This window comes from Anabrus simplex, chromosome 6 (assembly GCF_040414725.1).
Source record: "Anabrus simplex isolate iqAnaSimp1 chromosome 6, ASM4041472v1, whole genome shotgun sequence".
Classification (NCBI taxonomy): Eukaryota; Metazoa; Arthropoda; class Insecta; order Orthoptera; family Tettigoniidae; genus Anabrus; species Anabrus simplex.
The window spans coordinates 83,088,001-83,112,573 of NC_090270.1; the positions used below are offsets into that span (position 1 = coordinate 83,088,001).

Genomic DNA, 24,573 nt, shown 5'->3' on the forward strand with positions numbered 1-24,573 from the left:
CATTAATTTCAAGATTTAAAATTGGAATGGTTTTTTGAAGTAATTGACCCAACAATGCAGCTGCAAGCAATTCGAGGCAAGGGAATGTAACCCGTTTGACTGGAGCCACTCTGGATTTTGAGCACAACAACTTGACACTTATTTCCCCCTGCTGATTGACAGATCGAAGGTAGATGCAAGCTCTGTATGCTATTTGAGAGGCATCTGAGAAACCATGCTCTTGAATGCTACAACACACACCTGCTCCTAAAACGTCTATCCACCTGAATGTTTTTAGTGTGTGAAATGGTTCTGAAGCACCTTCCATTCTGCAGTTAAGTCTTCAGGTAATGTTTGATCCCAATCAAGTTTGTGTAATCAAAATTTCTGGAGAAACATTTTGTAGGTTATTACTAATGGGGTGATGAGTCCTAATGGATCAGAAATTGAAGCTATTGTTGATGTAGTGTTGCGTTTAATAATGTCACTATTGCCTGGAATGTGTTTGATTCTGTTTGCTACTAAGAATTTGTCTGACTTAGGATGCCATGATAATCCTAATGCTTGTATGGTGTCATCATTATCGAACTGGAAAGTTAAGTTAATTTCTCTGTCTTCAGGTGGAACAGCAGCAAGTATAGCTTGGTGATTTTAGCATAATTTCCTGATGGGAAAACCAGCTTTGTTGAGTAAGGTAATGAGCTCACTTTGCAATTGTAATGCTTCGGCGATGTTGGAGTCACCATATAGAGTATCATCAACATAAAAATCCCTTTGAAACACCGTTGATGCCAGTGGAAATGGAGTTGCTTCATCTTCTGCCAATTGTTTGAGGTGCTGTGTTGCCAGATATGGAGCTGAAGCTGTGCCATATGTGACAGTCAATAGTTCGTTAAGTCTTGATAACTGTTTGTGACGATTCCCTCCAAAGAATTCTATGCAGCTGCGTGTCATTTTCATGAACCCGAACTTGTCTGTACATTTTTGTGATGTCTCCAGTAAATGCAATGTTGTGTCTCCTGAATCTCAACACAATGGAATAAAGGTCTTGTTGTATAGTAGGCCCTACTAACAATGTATCATTAACTGACACTCCAGTGGTGGTTCTGGCTGATGTGTAAAATACTACTCTGACTGATGTAGTTGTGCTTTGTTTAAATACTGCATGGTGTGGCAAGTAATAATGTTCAGAATCATCTGTTACATTTAGGCCTACCTCCCTCATGTAACATAACTGTTCATACTCGGATATGAAGCTCGCATACTGTTCATACAATACTGGATATTTCTTGAATTTTGCTTCCAGTTGGTGAAATCTTTGTGTTGCCATACCACAAGAATTGACCAAGGGTGAGCGAGTTTCCTTACGAGGTAACCTGACAACGAATCTTCCTTCAGGGGTGCGTGTGGTGTTTTCCTTCAAGTGATGTAAACACTGTTGTTCTTCCTGAGTTTTAGGTTTGGTGTGCAATTCTTCTATTTCCCAAAATTTAAGAAGTTGCGTGTTGAGTTGATCTTCCCTTTTGACAAAGAGTGACTGTATTGCATGCAGGATGGCTGTTTGACTGAGGGCACTTGCCAGAAATTATCCAACGCAGATGAGAGTCCTGCAGTACTGGGTAATCACCTGCACGTTTTTTCCCATCTGCCTTTAAAATGTTAAAAAACAGCTCTGCACCAATGATTAAATCTACCTTGCCTGGACTGTAGAATTTAGGATCTGCTAGTGTGATGTCAATAGGTAGGTTCCACGATTTGTAATCTAACTCCATGGATGCCAGTGGAAATGAAGTTGCTTCATCTTCTGCCAATTGTTTGAGACGCTGTGTTGCCAGATATGGAGCTGAAGCTGTGCCATACGTGATAGTCAATAGTATGTTAGTGTTAAAATCTGATGCTGTGGACTGGAGGTGAATATCCTCGGTCAATAGTTCGTAAGTCTTGATAGCTGTTTGTGACGATCCCTCCAAAGAATTCTTCACAGCTACCTGTCATTTTCATAAACCCAAACTTGTCTGTACATTTTTGTGATGTCTCCAGTAAATGCAATGTTGTGTGTCCTGAATCTCAACACAATGGAATAAAGGTCTTGTTGTATAGTAGGCCCTACTAACAATGTATCATTAACAGACACTCCAGTAGTGGCTCTGGCTGATGCGTCAAAAACTACTCTGACTGATGTAGTTGTGCTTTGTTTAAATACTGCATGATATGGCAAGTGTTGAAAAGTTGTTATGTCTACAATTGAAGTGGTGTCTTCTTTACATTTTAAATTTAGTCTGTCCACTGTGTCTTTAGTGACGAGACGAATTTGACTCCTGCTGTCCAAGAATCTTGGTAGTTGTGTGAATGCTAGCAAATACCACCTTGTTGTTAGAAGTTGTTCGTTTGTTGTACTAGCCCTGTGATTTTCAAGATGTAGTAATGTGTTGTGGGCCTTGTTGCATTTGCAACAGTGATTGGATGTACACTCTGGCATTTTATGTGATACTTTAAGACAATTTAAACAGAGTTAGTTGTCACGAGCATATTGAATGCGATTTGACACTGTTAACTTGAGAAATGCTTCACATGCAATACGTCCTGGTGCATGACCTTGTTCTCAGTAAGAGCACTGATTGTTAATGCATGCAACAGGTGTATAGGATGACAGTTTTTCCTTGTGTGAGCTTTCTTTACTTCCGTACACCTTCACTTGGCTGACAGACATTTGCATGCTTTCTAGGACTTGGCAGCGATGTTCAGTATAAGATGTTAATTGTTTGAAGTTGGAATTTTTGCTAGAGTCTGCTTCTAGTTCCCAGCCTCTCCTGGTTTTGTAATCAAGATGATCAACAGTATGTTGTGACAATATTACTCAGCGCTTGCATTTTCCACTGTTGCAATGTTTAAGATTTCTCTAATATTCTTTGCTGCTATAAATCTCTTGTTTTGAAACCGATCACATAAGAAGTTTACCATGTAGTTTGTTTCAGTTGTTGGAAGGTTCTGAATTAATACTTTAGCTGAACCCTGAACTGCTCCTAGTAAGTAGTGAAATTTCTCAATGGATGCTAGACTGGAATTTTCATGCACCAATAGTTTGAAATTATCTTCAAACGACTTCCAGTCTTCATAGTTACCACCAAACATGGATAGTTTAATCGCAAGTAATTTGATGTTGATATTTTCGTGTTGGTCTGGTGACAATAATATCTGCATTTTCGCCTTCAAACGGTACACAATATCATCTACTTCGTCTCTATCTACACTATGATCTCGTTTACTATCTTTTCCCTCAAGCTGTGATTGAACTAAATCGTATTTGCTTTCTAAGTCAATAAGTGCATCATATCTGACCCTAATTTCGGCTAGATTTTGAGTAGTGTACTTTTCAACGAAAGTTTTGATTTTTGTGATTCTACCTTTCCGATAACCCCGTAGCGATTTCATTCTCATCCATCATAAAGCACTGGCTCACAGAAATGTAAATAATGCAAGGAAAAGGTCATTAAAAGGAGTCTGACCTTGTAAACTGAAGAGTCCCACGTTGTATTATATGATGTTTCACACGCATTTCACTTTTACCGTGTAATATCGGGTCTGGAAATAGACCAAAAAATGTTGGGTTAATGAACTGAATACTATAGCACACATGTTGTAATACTAAACAGCGATAATTACTCTGGTAGTGGGGTGTAGTTTGGTTAAGCACGTGAATTAACCATAGGGCCAAGTCATTTACCAATATTACACTTAAAAAACTTTTATTTAAAGTATTCATTATTAACAAAAACAAATAGTATTTACATCTTAAAGAATAAAATGAAATGTCTGGATGGCTATCAATTAAGTTTGAGGCCATGTGGCTGCGAATGCGTGTCTAGATGACATGTTGTCGCTATCAAGTCTGTCTTGTAGTTGCCAGAAACCAGATGCATTCTGGTCACTCAAACAAGACGCTGACAAGAGCGCACTCTGTATAAATTTTCTCTGAGAGGACGAAACAGACTGATTTTAATGTGTTTCCTGTCTTTTAGATGTCTTTGTATATTCCAATGTTTATTTATGCCAGTTTTTTAAAATCTGTATGGCTGAAGATGGCCCAGGTGGCCAAAACTAGTCCCGTGTGCTAATACTGTGATGATGGTCATGTAACTATAATTATTGAGAAAAGATAGTTTCATTAGCCTTGTTTTGAATACATGGACCCATTTTATTTACCAAGTGTAACAACTGTCAATACAGATCTTCATGAAATTTTTATCATGAAATAACATGATTATTAGCATCCGAGATACCTAATATTGGTTATTTTTCCTATTGTATTTGCCCTGTTTTTCTAGTCTTTTACCATCTGTATTCATTCTTTTGTCTCTCCCTTTTTACTATGTTTGTCCAGCTTTTTTCTTATCTACACTTCCCACATCAAGACTGAAGATCTGTCAAAATGGGCATCAGTGAGTGTTGAGGCCAACCCTTGAAGCTGGAAAGGAGAAACAAACTCTTTAGACATTGAGAAGAAATGGATATAGAAGTGGGTTTGATGAAGAGAGAGCCCATCTATTTGAAGATGGCATTGTATGAAGAAGTGGAGATTTTCCTTGTCCTTACGGGCTTCCATTCTTTTTTTTTTTTTTTTTTTTCCATCTCCTTGTTTATCCTTTATATGTTTCTTTTTATATTCCTCTCTTTCTATACGGGGTGACTGAAAATAAGTTACAGAAAATTTATGGGCATAATAAAATCAACAGTATAAAAGAGAGTCAGTCATCCATTTTTTCCTACACCCTTTAGTTAATTGCCAGGGGTAACTGGTTCATATCTTTTATGTCCTGCAACATAGTGCTTTGAATTCGCAACAGAATGTTAGCGTTGAAGAGTATTAATATTAGCGTTCAAAATTTCCAAGGAAAATGCATGATTACGCAGATATGATCAGAATCTCTTCTAGCAAACGGAGTACAGACATGAGCACGTGACTAAGGAACGCACGGTATCAGCTGTTTACATGTACTGCACAGTTGGCAAGCAATACAGTAGTGTGCATTGTGTGCCTCAACACATGTAGGGGAGGGAAGTGGCCAAGCAGGGCATCGGTAAAGAAATTTAAAGCTTCATTTCCTGTAAGTTTCCTCCACACTACAAAAATGAAATAAGAATATTAATGTCCACAGTATGTACGATACATAAACAATTAGCAGAAATCAGTTATCACTAAACATTGGCCTAAGGACTCTAAAGTCGAGCTGAGAAGGCCTGGACTGTTAGGTCACGAGATCTAAATAACGTAAAGAAGATATTTGGCATCAATAGTGGTGAACACCTATCAAAACACAACAATAACATACAGATGTACCTTGGACTTACTTTTATTAGCCTATATCCTAGGATAATCTGTTCTAAACACCATTTAATACCTGTCAATACCACAGGACATTCTTGCTATGTTTACTTTTAATATATAAGTTATATTACATGGGTATGTCATGTCAGTAATTATTTTGTAGTGTGGCGAACTTCAACATGTACGAAATGTACTGTGTTTACCAACATGCTTTATGAAACCAAGTCACTGTGCTCACCCGAAACTGGCAGGAATTTTACCACTAGTATTCCAGTTTTGTACGCCAGTCGGTTCAGGATACCTTGGCGCATGATGATGATGATGATTAAAATAAAGACACTACATTATCCGGGCATGATGATCAAATGTTGCTCAATGATACGCCGCCAGTACTAGCAAGGTTGCATATGAGCGAGCGACACATCAGTATACTACAGTAGCGCACCTCCCAACGTTAAAAATTAAATAACTGGAAAGGAGGTTCAACCTATTCAATACTCAAAAGAAAGAAACGTAGCAATCACATTTCTATTTAAATGGGACCGGTTTCGACCTTAGTCTAGGTCATCATCAGCCATAAAAAACATGTAAAATGTTTATGAATGTTGGAGGTCAGTTTCACACTCTGTTAGGCACAAAGACACGACACCACATTCTGTCCTGCACAAAGTCACAACACTACCAATTAACATGCGAAGATCAAAAAGGCTTGAATTCGCAGACGAACAGATCTGTAGTAGAAAGCCGCCAGCTCCCGGTGACCAGCGCGGCACACTCAAGGTCACGTGCGCTGCGGCCAAACACCAAAGTAGAGTGGAGAACGTTTCGAAGGTCCAGAACCTGTCACGGCTGTGGGAAGCCAAGTACGTATATAAAAATATACGACGCCAATTAGTACAACCGAATGAGCACCCGTACTCCAGTTAAGTTCTTGGTAAACAGTTGACTTGAAAAAACAATTGTAGAGAGAAGAAAAAAATGTAGTAAAAAGCGCAATATCGGAAAACAAATGAAAACTTATATGCACAGTGCGCTATTTTTTAAAAAGAAAAATTTTTTTAGATTATGATTGAAGCAAGACAGCTTGACCAGCTATGTGCTGCATAGGTTGACACAGACGTTGCTCATGATTGAACTTACATTTCTTTGTCAATTTTCCGGTGAGCTTTCACTGGGAGGTGCCACAGATCGATTTTTGGTTCAGAACACTGTGTCCTCTTACAATTTCAGTAACTTATTTTCAGATATCCCGTATATTAATATTGTTAAGGAGCATTTTTTCTGTTTCATTGTTACTGTAGTAATTGTGGAAAAGGTTTACTGATTTTGAGCATGCTGACAGATTAATGTATTTATTTCCCTATTTTTTCATTTTGGCCACCTAAGGACCGTGTAAAAAAAACCTTACTGATCTGACTTCTTCTGCCGGCATTTCTTCTGTCTGGCAACCTCTCTCCATTTGTCCAACCAGTTCTTCTTGTTGCTAACATTTTCCTGGAAACCTTCTAAGCTGACTTCATTTCCTAAATAATTCCTATCTGTTAGTGAGTCTCGATGTTCATTATTTGTATATCTTTCTTAGTCTTTTAGAAACATTTCAAACTTATTTTAGATCTTTGACCAAAGATACATACAGTACATACATGCATCTTCATTCTAGACTGTTATGCCTTTCAGCGTTCAGTCTGCACACCTCTGTGAATTTACTAACCGCTGCTGCAATCCTCTGTTTGTAACTAGCTCTATGGCCTTGTTTAGTTCTATACCTCATATCTTTAAATCGTTAGAAACTGAGTCTAACCATCAGTCTTGGTCTCCTCCTCCATTCGCCTCACATGATCCCACCACCGAAGCTGGTTTATGCATACAGCCTCGTCCATCGAGTTCATTTCTAACTTAGCTTTTATCTCCTCATTCCAAGTATCCTTCTGCCATTGATCCCACGTGTTTGTACCAGCAATCATTCTCGCTACTTTCATGTCTGTTTCTTCTAAATGATGAATAAGATATCTTGAGTCCATACAGCTTTCACTCCCGTAAAGCAAAGTTGGTCTGAAAACAGACCAATGTAAGGATAGTTTCATGCAGGAGCTGACTTTCTTCTTACAGAATATTGTTGATCTTAACTGTGAACTCATTGCATAGCTTTGCTACACCTTAATTCAATCTCACTCACTATATTACCATCCTGGGAGAACACACATCCTAAATAATTGAAATGATCTACCTGTTCCAGCTTTGCAATCCATCTGACATTCCTATCAGGCGGTATGGCCTCGTTTAGTGATTATGCTTAACTTTTGGACACTAGTGTAGTTGTTGTTTTTGAATTGGTTAACTGAGATGCAAATCTATTTAAATTTTGTAGATTCACTTGTAGATCCTATATGAAGAGTTTTTCATCCATTGTTTACTTGGATTATCAAATAGATGATCTGCTTTTTCACATTTATCTTTGAATATAAAATTTGTTTCAGATAGTGTACCAATCTGGGTGAGATATATCGACATTCCCTATAGACAAATGCCTGAAGATTATTGCATTTGGCTGCCTCTCCTATTGCAGGGTTTGACATTCAAAGGTGCATTCCGAAACAGAAATAAGCGGTTGATCCAAAATTATAAGATCTCCGTGGTATACAGAGGTAAAATATTGAATTCGCAATGTTTAAATTTAATATTAAAATATATAAAGTAACTTATTTATAGATATCCATGAAGTGTTCAAACCCCACTGTCAGCAGCTCTGTGGATAGTTTTCCATTGTTCTGCATTTTTACACTGTACCTCAATTAAGGCCACATTCTCTTCCTTTCCAGTCCTAGTTCTATCCCATTCCATTGTCACCATACGACAGTGCAGTGTGAAACCATTTAAATGTTTTTAAAAATTATCTACCAAACTTGATTGCACAACTTATGCTGACCAATTTCTTATTTTGATTCACTCTTTATAAGCATTTTTTCTTACAGTTAAAAATGTCATGAATAGAAAGAAAGGTACACTAATAGTAACACATACCAGAATAAACACAATAACATTTGAAGGTATTCAAATACACCAGCTTCTAACTTGATCCTGCTATCGAAGGGCCATTTTCTCCATCAATTTCTGACACTCTTTTAGTTTAAATGACAGCCTGCCCGTTTAAACTAATGATATCTGTCAAAGCTCAAGCTTGCACTAGTGTTGGCTTCACTGAAAGAATCGTCGAAGGCATGGTCGATTGGAATTAGCTAATAAGAGCCAAGTAAATCACTGTCCAACAGTTTTGTTTTAATATCAGCTGTTTGTAGAGAATTATTGCGATCATAGTTAGAGAATAAAGAAGAAATTCAACGGGATATTAGCTTTACTGATAAATAAATTGTTTACATCTGTGTAGTGTTGTGTGGTATAATTTTACCCATTGTTGTGTACAATTTCTTGAAAGCATTTTTCATAATTTTCTTTGACATGCTTTACCATAAACAAGTACAGTAAGCCTAATATATGTTTGATGTCTGCACTATCTCACGGAACACAGGGGACTGTTAAAATATGAAAAGCCAGGTCTTTTAACAATATTCCTTTCCTCAGAAAATCAACCTTGATGTGAGTTTAAAGTGAACAGTTTCCAACCATGCTCGGAATCTATTTCCTATTAATATCCATCACCCTCGGCCAGAATCAATCTCGCAAACCTTGGCTCCAGCAGACAGACCACTGAGGATGACTGTAGGAGATGTATTATTTGTTTCTAGCCTCGTTTATAACATAACCTAGTTTGTGTGATGTAGTACTGTATGCATAATACTCTTCTCCCTACAGCATTAATATTTCTATTGCTGGTATGCTGACAATAGTTATGATGAAACATTCTTAACTATAATTTATTGTATTACTTATTTACTAGCAAGCATGGAACATTTTATTATTTTTCTGATCCCATAAAGTTTTATTGAGTGTAGTTCATATTTTCTCAAGAGCAGTTGCCTGAAACATGACAAAACAAACACATTATGTAAGTCGTGTACCGTAATATTTGACCAGATTCTGGAAATCCTGATCATTCTAAAATAAAGCTGTGGTACTGTACTTAACCTCCAGCAATGTAATTTTCATCATTTCAGTATTTTTCCGCTGAGTGGAACTCCTTCAGTCTACAGCATCACAGTTACTCAACATTTTCCTAGTGTAATTATCAAGAATAGGTTGCAAGAACTTGATAAGTATCAGATTAGTTATCTGAACATGATCACAGTCGAGACATTTAAATATTTCGCTTAAACTTGGTGCTGCAGATGACAACAATGCTTCTGCAATATTTTCCCTGCATAGTTTATTTTGTGCTTCGTCTTTCTGTTAGGTCATCAGCCCAGAGGCTGGTTGTATCCTCAAATAGCACTACCAAAGACTATGGGGTTATGAGGAAACTGCAACAACCAATGGCGACACCAAATGAGGCGTATTAGGCAAGATAAGGAGTAAGGTAGTAAATGTATTGTAAATGTAAGGAATTTACTCAAGGTAAAGGCAGATTTTCTTGATAGATACCGTAAAGCTCCCCGATCTTGATGCTTACCTAAACATAGTAAAGCACTGTCACTAGCACGAGATAATACATATTACAAGCAGGAAGTACATGTGATCTGGATTTCAATAGTTTTACTAGTGGACTTGCTCATGAAGTTTTGTGTCTGTGCGCTTTCCCACCATGTGGATGAGGGGTTGGATTTGTATAAACCCCTACCATCTCTTTCATTATTTAACTTCATCATTTTCTTCAACAAAAACCCAATTAATGATTGATGATGATGAAATTCATTATGTTCCTGTGGTACATAATGCAGCCAATGTTCTATGTCAATCATCTTTTGCTTCCTTCTTGATACAGTGCATTAGTTTCATCGTGGTAGACTGTGACACTGACCCTGGCACCAGTATTTTCAGCAGTGTGTATTTGAGTTCAATGAAAGGAAAGGCTTTAACCATGCCATGCTCTTTCTTTTCTAGTAAAGCTATTGAATAGTCAGTGTATACCAGGGAATCTTGTTTTAACATGCAATATAACTAATGTCTTGTGAAGCATTCTTCTTGTTGGACTTCATTCACCAGTAATTGAACTTTAACATTATGACATGATCAACTGCAACAACAGTAACACCAGCCAGTGCAGACATAGTAATCTTTATTTAATCTGTGGTGACTTACACTTTGATAAGAACTAGTGGATATTCAGTTGCATTCAAGAATAAAAGTTGCATTGTCAGGATGGATCTATGTTTATGCCCATGAGAAAATGCTTCAAAATATGGTAAAATTTACTACCTTAGCCTGAACAAACCAAGGATGATAGAGGAAATACTTGATGTAATGGAGGAAAAGAAAATAGAAATCTCATATCACGGTAGGTTTTCCTGAGACGTCCAACTCGGTGACATTCTGTGGAATCTTTTGGAACCTTTCCTGAGGTATTGTGATGAAAAACGTTCTCTCACCATTTCGTAACCATACATGCCAAGTCTCCCGATTTTTCATCGTTCCTCCCGATCTCTTGATTTTCAGAGCAATATCAGTAATTTTGGTATTATTTTAAACTCTCATGGATTTCTTCGTCCTGTCGATATATGGCTGAGTATGGCTGGTCGATAGTAGTTCTAATAATGATACCAGATGGCAGTACGGGGCACGGTTGCCAGTCATGTGCTCCTCTTTGGTCTATAATACAGTCATTCTCTTTGCAAGCGAGTCAAGCGAGTAACCTAAACTCAGAAGTAGCACACCATAGTCATCTACCCGTGCCAAGACCTGCAGAAGTGCTCTTGTTGTGTCTTAATATTTGTTTTGGCCAAAAAAAACAAAAAATAAATATGATGCAGTGTTTAAAAGTGCTTATAGGGAAGAGTTCCAGTGTTTGAGTGAATCCAGAAAGGGACCAACGTTCACATTCTGTACTACATGTAGCTGTGATTTTTCAGTTGGGCGTGGCAGGAAGTGCGATATACTCACATATGCAAACGAAAAACATAAGGAGAGTGTCTAGTGTGTAGAAAGAAACCAGAATCTGAACTTTTTATGTAAAAACCAAGATGTAAATCCTATGACGATACCAAGGCTTTATTAACGTCATTTATAGTTGAACATAACCTGCCTGTAAATTGTGCCGATCATGCAAGACCTTTGTTTCGCAAAATGTTTCCTGATTCGGAAATCGCTAAACGATATGGGTGTGCTAGAACGAAAACAGCGGCTATCATTATAGAAATGTGCATGGAAGTAAGGGCAAAAATTGTATCACATTTGCAGGTGAATGCATTTTCTGTTGCTACTGATGATAACAATAAAAGCAGTTTGAAAATATATCCCATTGTTGTAACATTTTTTTAGGCCTGAACTCAATGAAATTCAGAGTTGTCTACTCTCTGTGCCTAATTTAGAAGGAGATGCTATTGGAGCTAACATTTGCCAATCTTTTGCTCTCAACTTTTCGGGAATTCTGCAGTCCATTAACCCCTCAGCGTCACAGCCATTTAAAGAGCTTCCTACCCCGCGGCCGGATGAGATTTCAACTACGCGCGACTAAAATACATTGATTCACTTACAACGTTACTACAAGTATAAGAGTAGCCCGATATTCACGAAATTTGGAATTCCTTATAACAGAACTAAGTACGTGTAGATAATAACATAATTGTTTCACATTTCCTTAGTAATTTAGTTCCGTGTGATAGAGTTTGAAGCACTCTTCGAGACAGGGACACAAGTCACACTCCTGGCAGCAGTACACTGATGTCTTCTTTTCGTCGTGTTTTTAACACATGATACAACGTCTCTGAGGTTTGGATTTCTCACTCTTCGCTGCTAATTTCCTGATAAAATGTCTTTTCTGCAACCTTGGAACTGTATTATCTGATGCACTCCGGCCTTAAATATTTCTTTCCCCACCCGAGCGAGCGTATTTTGTAAACAGACCTTTCACCAGCTGCTCCGATAAGGTACCCTTAATTGCTCAATATTTGTCTCTGTGACATGTTTGAATATTATTAGAGAATTTAGGAATCATAATTTACTGTTGAAAACTTCCCTTTGACCTGTATAATTATCTATAGTCTCCTACACGAAATTTCCAAATACTGTTTCCTCCTCATCGTCACTCATCATTTACCACTGCCACATCATCTATTCCATTATCAGTGCTGCTAATACTGTCACTACTACTTCCGACTAAACGTTCTTCTGAATTATACAATATTCCAAGCACGTTACTGTCAGTCAAACCACGGCTGAGCGCGGCGCGCCACACGGACTGATAAAGCTGCAGCAAGACCGAAAGCAGCAGGACGAAACTGAATGAGGGGAATAACACTTACTATATGCGAAACAAACCAACTCGATACATATTTCAGATGAAAGGTCGAGATATAGTCTTTCCAGCGAGATATATACCATGAACAACTGGCTCTCGTATCGTATGACAGAAAGCAGCACTTGCTGATGCCTACACAGAGCGCTCGTGGAGAGTTACGAAAATATTACGAGCTGAGAAATAAAGACAAATATAATAAATAAACCGCACTCCAAATGTAGAAATAGAGCAAAGAATATCACGCGGAAAGACAAACTTCTCAGATCATCATTTCTTTATTTTCTTCTGTGGGAAAGAATGAAGCAAACAGACTTAAAAAAGCAGAAATTAGTGCTCAGTCTTACTTGACAAATAATTAACCTTGCAAAAACAACTACATTATAATGATTTTCAATTCTTATTTACAACACTGATAAACCTGAAAATGTCTTCTTGGAAACAAAACAATTTGCATATCAATAACTACAAAACTCTTCGCGCTATAGTCGTAAATGTGAAACCATGTATGGGTCTATACGACGTATAGAGGTCGGCGGCTACGGAAGTAAAGAGGGTCTATACCACGTATAGAGGTCGGCGCTGAGGGGTTAAAAAACTGCCTAGCTCGTGGTGCTGATAATGTTCCAGTAATTGTAGGATTAAGGAATGGTTTGGCAGGATGTTTGAAGCGGGGAAAATAGTAACATAATCATCGTAGGCTGCTCTTGTCACCTAATTGATCTTGGTGCAGAGAAGGGTGTGACGTGCTTGCCCGTAAATGTAAATGAAAGTATAATTGATATATTTTATTATCTTGAAAGGAATGCAAAGAGGAAAGAAAAGTTCAGAGAATTTCAGACTTTACACACATCAGAAATCAGGAAAATTCTGAAGCATGTGCCTACTCGATGGTTATCACTAAGAAGGTGTTTAGATAGGATTTTGCTGCAGTGGGACCCTTTGGTTACTTTATTCAGGAGCGAAATTGTAAGGATTCTCAGATGGGAACTTAGAAGACTTACAAAATTCCTAAGCACAGTTTAAGTGTAGATGTGTCTTGTTTGTCTGAAAAGGTGAAGGATTGTCATAACATTTCACCACACTCCTCAGTTAAAAGGAAAACTCAGTCATCAGTTTCACTTTAAAAAAGAAAATGAAACTACTGATGACACTAAGAGCCATGTATTGTCACATGAAGAATGACTGTTCATGTTACTTTCATCAAATTTACATAAATCCTTTTGCCTTTTTCTCTCAAGTTTTATGGATATCTTTGAGAATCTAAACGTAGCTCTTCAGTCAAGTATGCTGCACATTCACTTATTGAGGTCAGTTTTGGAGGAACTATTGAAGGATGTGATGGCAGTGTTTGTGAAACTACACATTATTAAAAGCTCCTCCTCTCTCCTTGATGTAGATTATCATACTCCAGCAAATCAAAAGGATGACTGTGATCTGATGATAGGGAACTCTCTGTTTGTTTTAGTGAACACCTTGAAGTTTGAGGAAAAGTGCATATTCTTTAAGTCTGTTAGAAAATGTTTCTCTTCATCGTGTGACTACATGGTACACTAATTTCCATTCAAAGATGTTTTAATTAATGCAGAAGTTGCAGATATTTCTGCTATAAATAAGGCATCATTTTCTAACCTTAGATTTTTCATTAACAAGTTTCCGAACATTTTGACTAGTGAAATGGAACATTTAGATAAAGAAACTGATATTCTGCACTCCCAGTTCTGTAACTTTCAGCTCGAAGAAACAGACTTGGCAAAAGGAAGAATTGATGTTCAATGGGCATTTGTAGGTCAGATGAAATCAGCTGATGGTGTACTTAAATATGACAGACTCTCTACGGTGATGCTTTCTATTTTATCAATTCCACATAGCAATGCAGAATGTGAAAGGATTTTTAGCAGAGTCACAAAGACAAAAACACAGTTCAGATCCTTGCTGTCTGAACAAACTTTGGAGAATCTTTTAACCTTTAAATCAGTTCAGCAAGGCAAGTGCTTTGAGCAGAAATTTAGTTCAGAGTTTCTGAAGAGGGCTACGTCAGCTACTGGTGTGTCGAACAACAATTAGTCGTTCAAGTATGTCCAGTATTTAGTATTCACATATAAATGATGAAATATATATATAGATATGAAGGCGAAATAGAATTGTTAATGTATTGAATTATAAATAATTAGTACATTTCTGCCATCAGTGATGCGTCGTAATACGTCTTGATTCGCTGCCAAATTTTTCCTAACTTTTTACTTTTGAAAGTTGGCATGTCTGCATAACTGATTGCAGTGCCTGATAGAACAGGTTGTTCATGGTCTCCTTATTCTTCTGATGCGATTTCCCCACAAAAGTTCGGCGACCATTCTGGAGTAGTTTTTCCTAGTTTATGTTTCCCGCATCAGAGTTGCCATATCATAAATGTCCAACAACTGTTGGAGGTTCAGTATCCGGGATAATCTTCTCCACATATGCCCATGCTTTCCTTCTATCTTCTCTCTTTTGTATCAGACTGTATTTGTTATTTTGGAAGATGTGACTGGTAAAAGCTGTATTTGTACATTTTGCAAGAATTAAGATTTCACACAATTTCCAGGCACGGCAGAGAACCTCCTAGTTGGTGACGTGATTCACCCATGCAATCTCAAACATTCTGCGATACATCCTCATTTCAAAGGCCTGCGGTCGGTTTGTTGGGGAAGCTTTTAGTGTGAATCCTAAGACACCATAAAGCAGCACTGGTAATACATAACACTTCACAATACACAAACAAGTTTCAAATCAGAGGTCACAGTTACACTGTGATGTTTTAATTCCAGAAACACAGTTCTCTCATTGGCCAGCACCCTAGGTACTTGAAATGCATTCTTGCTGATTACCATGAACTTTGTTTCCTGAACATTTATTTTAAAGCCAAGCTTGGTGACATCCCATGGAACTTTTTCTGGGGTATTTCGATGAAAAAAAATATCTCATTTCATAACTGATGGCAGTAGAAAGTCTTTTTTAATGATTCAATCAAAGAGAAGTCTTCTAAATTGTCCGCATTTATCAGTGTCACCTGCTTAGTGGATAGTGTTTCTGTTTCCTGTTGATCTTAAGTCCTTGATCAACATCATTTATTCATAACACTAGCCTGCAAAAAAAAAAAAAAAAAACCTTTTGTGTGGTACAAGCTAAAACAGGTGGGTTTTATTAATTTCATACCGCTGAATTAAAAAATGAATTTTGTTTTGCCATATCACGTCTGACTAAATGGCATTTGTCAAAGACATTATTTTGTCATTATGCAAAATTTTCGAAATACAGTATTGATTAAATTATACATGCAGAGTAGAGAGAGAAATCATACAAACTAAAAAAGTTAGCAAGCAAAATAAATGATACGTTAATTGAAATTTCCTTACATTTGCTTGGTCATATTTTTCCAATTCCCATAGAATTTGTGTGTTTTTGAAGTTCATGAGTCATGCAATCGACCAACAGGAATCAGCCATCATATTTACATCCCAAGGTCCCTGGTAGTGCCGTTCTGCATCTTTGAGATCCTGGTGGAATCTTTCGCCTTGCTCTTCACTTACAACTCCTAAATTTGGAGGGAAGTAGTCCAGATGTGATGCTAAGAAATGAAGCTTTAGGCTCATATTACAACCAAGTTGGTTAAACTTGTCCAACATGTTTCTTACAATTTCTTGTATAGAGGGTCCTTGATGTTGCCAAGGAATTTTGTCACTGTTCTTTGAATTTGTTCCATGCATCTTCCTCAATATTAGTCTTGGTTTTTGAAAAAAAAATTGTCGTTAGTTTACGAATCTGCAGTCACCCTCTGTGGGTGGGGGACGCAGATGAAGAATACACCCACGGTATCCCCTGCCTGTCGTAAGAGGCGACTAAAAGTGGCGACCAAGGGATGATCGAGTTAGAACCATGAGTCTGCTTGTAATAAGTACCATCACGCAGGGAACACCATGGGTCACTTTTACTTGTGCATGGTACCACTATGTTAGGTGCACAATATGTTTGTGATTAGTAGCGACATTGTGTGCTTCTGGCTGGGTTTTACAGTATCTGTGATTAGTACCATTATATGAGAGACACCATGGGTGACACCATAGGTCTGCCTTGCCTATGATTATTACCCACTGTGTGAGGAACACCACGGGATAGTAAGAGTCCCTGTGGTTAGTACACTTACGTGCGGAACGCCATAAGTTTGCGTTGCCTGTAAATGGTGCTGCAGTGTGAGAAACACCATAGGTCTGTGTTACATGTGCGCATTACATTACCTGTGAATAGTACCATAATGTGTGGAATACCGCGAGTCTACACTACTTTTGATTATTACCGCAACATGACAAATACCATGGTTCTACTTTCGTAGTGATAAGTACCATTATTTGGACCCCTTTAGACTACAAGCATCATTGATTCAGTATTGTGCTTTAGAAGCAGTCCCTTGGTCAGTAATACTGTTGTTTAACGCTAGTTTCTGGGAGTGTGAGGCATTGTGGGTCGGATCCACTGCTTGTTTTAAATTCATATCCATCCGTTCATTCTTCATCCTCACGTTTTGAATTCTGGTCAGTGGAGGATTTTGGACTTCTAAATTGTCATTACATTTTGTCTCATTTCGTACCATTAGGAGCCAATGACATAGATGTTAGATCCCTTTAAACAACACGCATCATCATCATCATCATCGAATCTGCAGTCCATCAAATACTCCTTTGATTTTAGCATCTGATAATGTTGAAAATTTTGTGCATAAATATTTGAAGCATAAATTATTTTTGTCGAATGCTTTAACGTACTGTTTCATCATTCTCAATTTGATATGCAAGGGTGGAAGTAAAATTCTTTCACATTCAGCAACACATACATTCAAGACATTTTTGGATCCTGGTTGAGTTGCTCCTTTTCAGGCCAATGTTCAGGATCCCAATGTGTATTCTGTGCCCTGCTATCCCATTTACATAGAAACAGGGAAATATTGTGTAGCCTTTTTTGTTGTCCCAGCAGCAATCCAATGACCTTCAAATCACTGTTAATTTGCCTCTCATGCTCATTCTTTCAAACAGCAACTTCTGTCTTGTATGTTTTGGACAGTCTTGTGGAGTGTGCAAGTGGTATGGAAGCCAGAACGTTGCTGTTATGAAGCAAAACAGCCTTAAGTTTTCTTTTGGAAGACAGAAAGGCGCCAGTTGTTTCAATCATATTCTTTCTCTCCCAATTGATGCAGAAGATTTCGAACATCTGTACAAAATACAAGTTGATCTTCTTGTGTATGAGCATGTTGGTTGGTTTTTTTTTTTTTTTTTTAGTAAGTACAGTTTTTAAACATGGCCGTTGCAGTGCTTTAGTCATCGTTCAGAGCATGCACGCTCAGTACGTATATTTGTTGTATGCTTGCCACAAACGCCAATAAGGAAGCAGTCGCCGATATTTACATTTGTTTGTGCTTATTGAAAATGCCTCTGCTAAATAATGGTCCAGCCGAGTGTGAAGTAAACCTATTAAAAACTATTTTATATTGTTTTCAAACCATGTTCAATGAATAAATGGTTTTATTAATAAAAAAGGACTATACAATCCACCAGTCCCTAACCCATTAGAGGAGAGATCCTCACTTGGACTGTATGTAAGTAGGGTAGCATCCTGCTTCATGGATATACTGAGCTCAGAATATTTTAAGCAAGCCTCGGATCTATGGGAGTAATGGAGTCCCACTCTCATTTGATGGGCGAGGGGCTCCTTGGAAACAACTTGGCGAACGAAATGGAATTTGATGGGGAGCTGCAAATATTAATGGGGCTTATGATGGAAGAAAGAAAGCAGAACTGGCTGAGTCAGCAAAGAGGATGCACCTGAATGTACTAGGGGCAAGTGATATTCGGGTAAGGGGAGATAACGAGGAAGAGATAGGAGATTATAAAGTGTACTTGACGGGTGTTAAAAAGGGAAGGGCAAAGTATGTGGTAGGACTGTTTATCAGGAATACTATTGCATGCAACATAGTTTCTTCTAGGCATGTAAATGAGCGAATGATGTAGGTAAATTTGGCAGTTAGAGGAATTAGGACAAGAATTGTCTCAGTGTATTGACCATTGAGGGTGCAGATGAGGATGAAGTTCACAAGTTTTATGAAGCATTGAGTGAAATCATTGTCAGTGTAAACAGCAAGGATAGGATAGTGCTAATGGGTGATTTCAATGCGGGATTGGAAATAGAACTGAAGGATAGGAAAGGGTGATTGGTAAATGTGGGGAAGATACGGAAGCTAATAGGAATGGGAAGCGTTTGCTGGACTTCTGTGCTAGTATGAGTTTAGCAGTTACAAATACATTCTTCAAGCATAAGGCTATTCACCGCTACACATGGGAGGCTAGGGGTACCAGATCCATAAAAGACTGTATCTTAACAGACTTCGAATTCAGGAAGTCTCTTAGGAATGTATGGGTGGCCATAAAAGACTGTATCTTAACAGACTTCGAATTCAGGAAGTCTCTTAGGAATGTATGGGCTTTGGGGTTTTTTCCGTTGATACAGACCACTACCTGATTTGTAGTGAACTATATCTAAGCCTAGCATAGAGAGAGTGAAATCTGTCTGCAAATGGATAAGGGTAGATAATTGCCAGGACAAGGAAATTAGAAATACATGGATATGATTAGTGAGAAGTTTCGAACAGTGGACAGTAGTAAGCAGGTTCAGGATAAAGAAAGAGAATGGGTGGCATACAGGGATGCTGTAGTAGAAACAGCAAGGGAATGCCTAGAAACGACTGTGTGTAAAGATGGGACAAAGCGAACATCTTAGTGGAATGATGAAGCGAGAGCAGCTTGTAAACATAAAAAGAAGCCTTATCAGAAATGGCTCGAAACAAGGGCTGATGCAAACAGGGAATTGTACGTAGATGAAAGAAACGGAGCAAAACAAATAGTTGTTGAATCCAAAAAGAAGTCTTTGGAAGATTTTGATAATAACCTGGAAAAGCTAGGTCAAGCAGCAGGGAAACCTTTCTGGAAGTAATTAAGAAAGGAAGGGAGGGGAAAAGGAAATGAACAGTTTTTTGGGTAATTCAGGTAAATTCATAATAGATTCACGGGAATCACTGGACAGGTGGAGGGAATCTTCTCAACGTAAAAGGAAATCTTCCTGGTGGTGTCGCGAACAACCAAGCTCATGGGGATGAAGAAAATGATGGTGGTGAAATTACACTCGAGGAAGTGGAAAAGGATGGTAAATAAACTCCATTGTCATAGAGCAGTAGGAACAGATGAAATTAAACCTGAAATGGTGAAGTATAGTGGGAAGGCAGGGATGAAATGGCTTCACAGAGTATGTTCGAGGTACACCTCACCGGTATTCTGGGGACTGATGAAACTTTGAATTGTGTAGGGGCAGGTCTCTGCTCATAATATTATGTATTCAAAAGAGAGAGAGACACACACACTCACACCCTGTACCTTCTTACAATACGTTTCTAAGAAACAGTTTCCTTGTATTTGAGTTTTTATCCACATCACCCCTCTGTTTACAATACGGCGTGAAACACGAGATGCAAAGTGGGAAGACCACACGTAACAGTTTTGAGGAACTATGCTTCGGCCAGCAAGTAACAGGGTAGGGATATCAGTACTGCCTCTAAACTATTACAAAATGATTGCTCGTGCCTGTGCAGAGTGAGCTGCTATGCTTCCTAACATCTGTTAGCCAATCAGAAACTCCTACCCTCCCCTTGGTTTCTCTCAGTTATTTACTTTTCTGGAACAGTTACACTGATGGAATAGGATACAGTATCATGTTACGATATGTAACTCCCATCTCTAATAAGAAATGGGCCGAATAGCTTACAAGAAGTTTGGATGTTTAATTTGTTTTTGTTTTTCTCTTTGTAACCGACAACGTTGGTCATACAAAAATAACAGTCATCATAATGATTGTTCTGCTCTTGTCATTGCTTGGGTATTTAAAGATAAAAATTTCGTGATGTTCCATATTGAACTGTATCACAATTAAATTGAAAAAACAAATAAACGTAGTTCAACCTATTCAATGCAAGTAAATAAGCTGGGTCATCATCATCATCATCAGCCGAATAAAAATGCAAAAACAATGCATCCTTTAATTTCTTATTTACCTGTGCATTGTTTTTGCATTTTTATTGGTCAAAGTTAGCATACATCTGCAATCCAACTTCCCTCACGCTCTTAATATTGCATATCTAAATTTCTAGAAAAGAACTCGGAACTTGGGGCCCTCGCTTACGTCTCGATCTGCCATCTTCACACACGGAAATCACATATTTCCCTCCGTTGATGCAATATATATTATTATTCTCAAGTGAATTGCATGAGAACATCTCTCATCATTACATCTTATGAATGCAGATACTGCAAAACAGAATTGTGTCAAAAGTAGACCTGATATGGAAAGTATGACATTTTTGGACTCAGGGCATTGGTTTTCATAAATAAATAAAAACATATTTTCTATTTTACCACAAAATCATTTTGGCTGATGTAATCAGTCAAGTTATGTGGTTATTCTGATTAGACACTTTTATTTAAGAAGATGCAGTTAAATGAAGTGAATCAAATATTAGCCATTAATATATCTGATACATACCTGTGAATGCATTGATGTATTCCCAAAGGCAGAAAACAAAGAAGGACTTTTCTCTGGCTCAAATGGTTTAACAGTGGCCTTCTCTCTCTCCATCCCAGGTTCATATCTCAATGGCACTGTGTGAAATTTGTACTGTTTAAAGCATATATGACAAATTTTCCACAGGAGCTTCAGTTTTCCCTCTCTGTTATCATTCTATTATTATTATTATTATTATTATTATTATTATTATTATTATTATCATCTCATAGTTCCAGAGGTAACCTTCACATCTGAAGCTACCATAATATTTTGCATCATATCTGCCATAAAATTAGAGATGGAAATGCACAATTATCACCATTTGAGGTCAAAACCTCACTGATTACAATGACTTACAGTCCAGTGGGTTTTCTGAAGGAGGAGATAAAGGCCAGCTTTGATGGTGAAGTGAATGGTGGAAGATAGGTTACTTAGGAGGGTAAGAAAAGCAGAGGGAAACCTAGGTGTTGAGTTTTTAATAAATGAAAAGAGGTGAACTACGACAGGCCACTGAGCTAATTGCAAATAGAAGATTGTGCAGACGCTTAGTTAATCCACAGAATCTTGCAGACTGAACGTTGAAGAGAATGACATTATATAACGAAGATGCATGCTAAATAAAATAAGAGCTAAACAAATAGAAATGTTTGTCTCTTCATGACCACCTGCTTTTCATTAAATGAGAGAATACAAGTGTTTTGTGCAATTCCAGAAAAATGTGTGAAATTATTCAAACCTCATAGAATCTGTTCGGGTACATGAGAAATGTCATTGTGTTTCAGGGGTTGAACGGAACCGCCAAAAGAAGTTTGGTCGTCCGCCGTGCTACAGATGGCAGGGCCTAGGTAATGATGATTCAGTGGATGTATCCAATGCCTTCTGTGAAGACAATCCGTATGATTTTAATATTATGGATGAGCTGAGTTGTGATGATAAGTCACCTGTGGCTGAGAATATTGATATTTTTAGTGAAATGAAGTCCTATTTAGATGAGAAGTCAGAGGACGACTGTGTTGAAACTGTGGATTAAACATATGTGCATTGATTTTTAAGCTAATATAACTTAGTGTTGAGTTGCTACCTAATACTCAATATTCAGTGTTCTTTTGATATTAATTGTTGAAGTTCAACAGATCATGTTATGAACACTTAGTAATTTCAGTGTAAAATAAATCCTCTGTGAGATAAGTGCTGATTTTAGACTGGTTATCAATTTGTAAAAAGAAATGTGTTCATCAAGATATCTCATTAAATATATGTCAGCAAGCACAGATAAAAATAGAAAGGAATCACAATTGTCAGAAAGCAAGGACATGGTTTAAGTACAGTAGAAGTCCGCTATAACGAGAACCTCGCTATAATGACAGTTTTTGTCTGCCCATATAAATTCCTATATTAAACTATGTATTATCCTTCGGTTACAGGGAGAGCCCTATCATGGACACATCCATTATTGCAAGCGATTGAGTATGCACGATTTTTTCCATTACCGATATTTTTGCACCCTAGTGATAATATTGCATGTGATCAGTTATCTTTGGTATTGTTTCCTCACTATGTCCACAAGCAAGCTCCCTAGTCGACATTCGAATGTGATGTTGGAGTTGATTAGTAATACCCATCAACTGCTGTTTTCTAAAGAAAGTTAGAAATGAAAGAGGTGACATGTTTCCGTAATACGTGCATAAATAATGTGGCAGATAGCAATTGTTAACTCGTTAGAAATAAAGTCTGAAGTAAACGATAGCTTAATTTTAATGTTATATACACTGAAATCAAGTAAGAATGTGATGCACCTCAAGATATAGAATAGTGCATCATTGATTTCAGAGGATAATTTATATTTTCTCGCGTCTAGTTAAGTTTTGAAAAGGCTATTCCCACGTAAATTTATAGCGAGGAGATTATCATTTCTCTACAGGTGCTTGAAATATGTTTTCATGATACATATACGGATAGGTTAGGTGGTGCAATTTTAATAAGAAAACTGAAACGTTTTCCACAGATGCCTCTGGAGTGATGCTATAATTTCTTCGGAATGAAATAAAATATACACTTTCACGTAGTATCGAAGTTTGTAAAATAAAAATTGAGTAAGCCATAGTGTGGATGCCATCCGCAAAAATGCTAGTTTTGAACAAACTTATTGCCGGTTCATTCCAATTTGAATGTGTATGGGTTTTCCTCCCCGACTTCTACAAAAAATCTGATATAACATCCATCCGCTATAGTGAGTAAATTTTTTGCCACTATGAATTTTCGCTATAATGGACTTCTACTGTACTCACAAGACAGAAGGACGGTTCAAAATATTTTAATGCTGGCTAAAGTAGCAAGGAAAAACATTTTAAAATCTTCTTTTATTTTTGTATGTTCTACAATATTATGTGTGCAATTCCTATGTAATATATCTAAACATAGTACCTTTTATTACATTAAAGCTCAACAATTGTTTAATCATGGCATTTTGATTTGTTGCATAATTTTGAAAGAACCTAACAAGTAGCAATTTCTGCCCCAAATAATTCCTGTTCTGTCTTAGCTGTAATTTTAAAATATTTATATACAAATTTCTTACTCGTCAGGAACCTCAAAAAATGCCTATATACAGCAGCAAGTCAACAGGGGTGGTCCATCATGTCTGGACCATTCCCAGCCAGAATCGAAAGCAGTAAATTTTTGGCATATTTTTAATATGAGCAAACAAGGAAAAAAAGGATAATGATTTTAATTTTGTGATGCTTTCCATGCTGGGACCTTAAGAACACTGCTTTTTAATGGCGTACTAACATACTTAGTCCGCCTCTGTGGTGTAGTGGTTAGCGTGATTAGCTGCCACCCCCGGAGGCCCGGGTTCGATTCCCGGCTCTGCCACGAAATTTGAAAAGTGGTACGAGGGCTGGAACGGGGTCCACTCAGCCTCGGGAGGTCAACTGAGTAGAGGTGGGTTCGATTCCCACCTCAGCCATCCTGGAAGTGGTTTTCCGTGGTTTCCCACTTCTCCTCCAGGCGAATGCCGGGATGGTACCTAACTGAAGGCCACGGCCGCTTCCTTCCCTCTTCCTTGCCTATCCCTTCCAATCTTCCCATCCCTCCACAAGGCCCCTGTTCAGCATAGCAGGTGAGGCCGCCTGGGCGAGGTACTGGTCATACTCCCCAGTTGTATCCCCCGACCAAGAGTCTGAAGCTCCAGGACACTGCCCTTGAGGCGGTAGAGGTGGGATCCCTCGCTAAGTCCGAGGGGAAAAACCGAACCTGGAGGGTAAACAGATGATGATGATGATGA

At 37.9% G+C, this 24,573-nt stretch overlaps 1 protein-coding gene across 3 annotated transcripts in view; it reads left to right on the forward strand.

The window, feature by feature from the left end:
• The window catches only part of LOC136876126 (oxidized purine nucleoside triphosphate hydrolase), a 131,071-nt gene extending 107,327 nt beyond the window's left edge, over positions 1-23,744 (forward strand). For all 3 annotated transcript variants that reach the window (XM_067149815.2, XM_067149817.2, XM_067149816.2), the window contains exons 5-6: positions 7,783-7,950; positions 22,070-23,744. In XM_067149815.2, coding sequence (XP_067005916.2) covers positions 7,783-7,950; positions 22,070-22,317 — 416 coding nt within the window. In that variant the 3' untranslated portion in view covers positions 22,318-23,744. The remainder of the gene's footprint in view (positions 1-7,782; positions 7,951-22,069) is intronic.
• Positions 23,745-24,573: the final 829 nt, after the last annotated feature.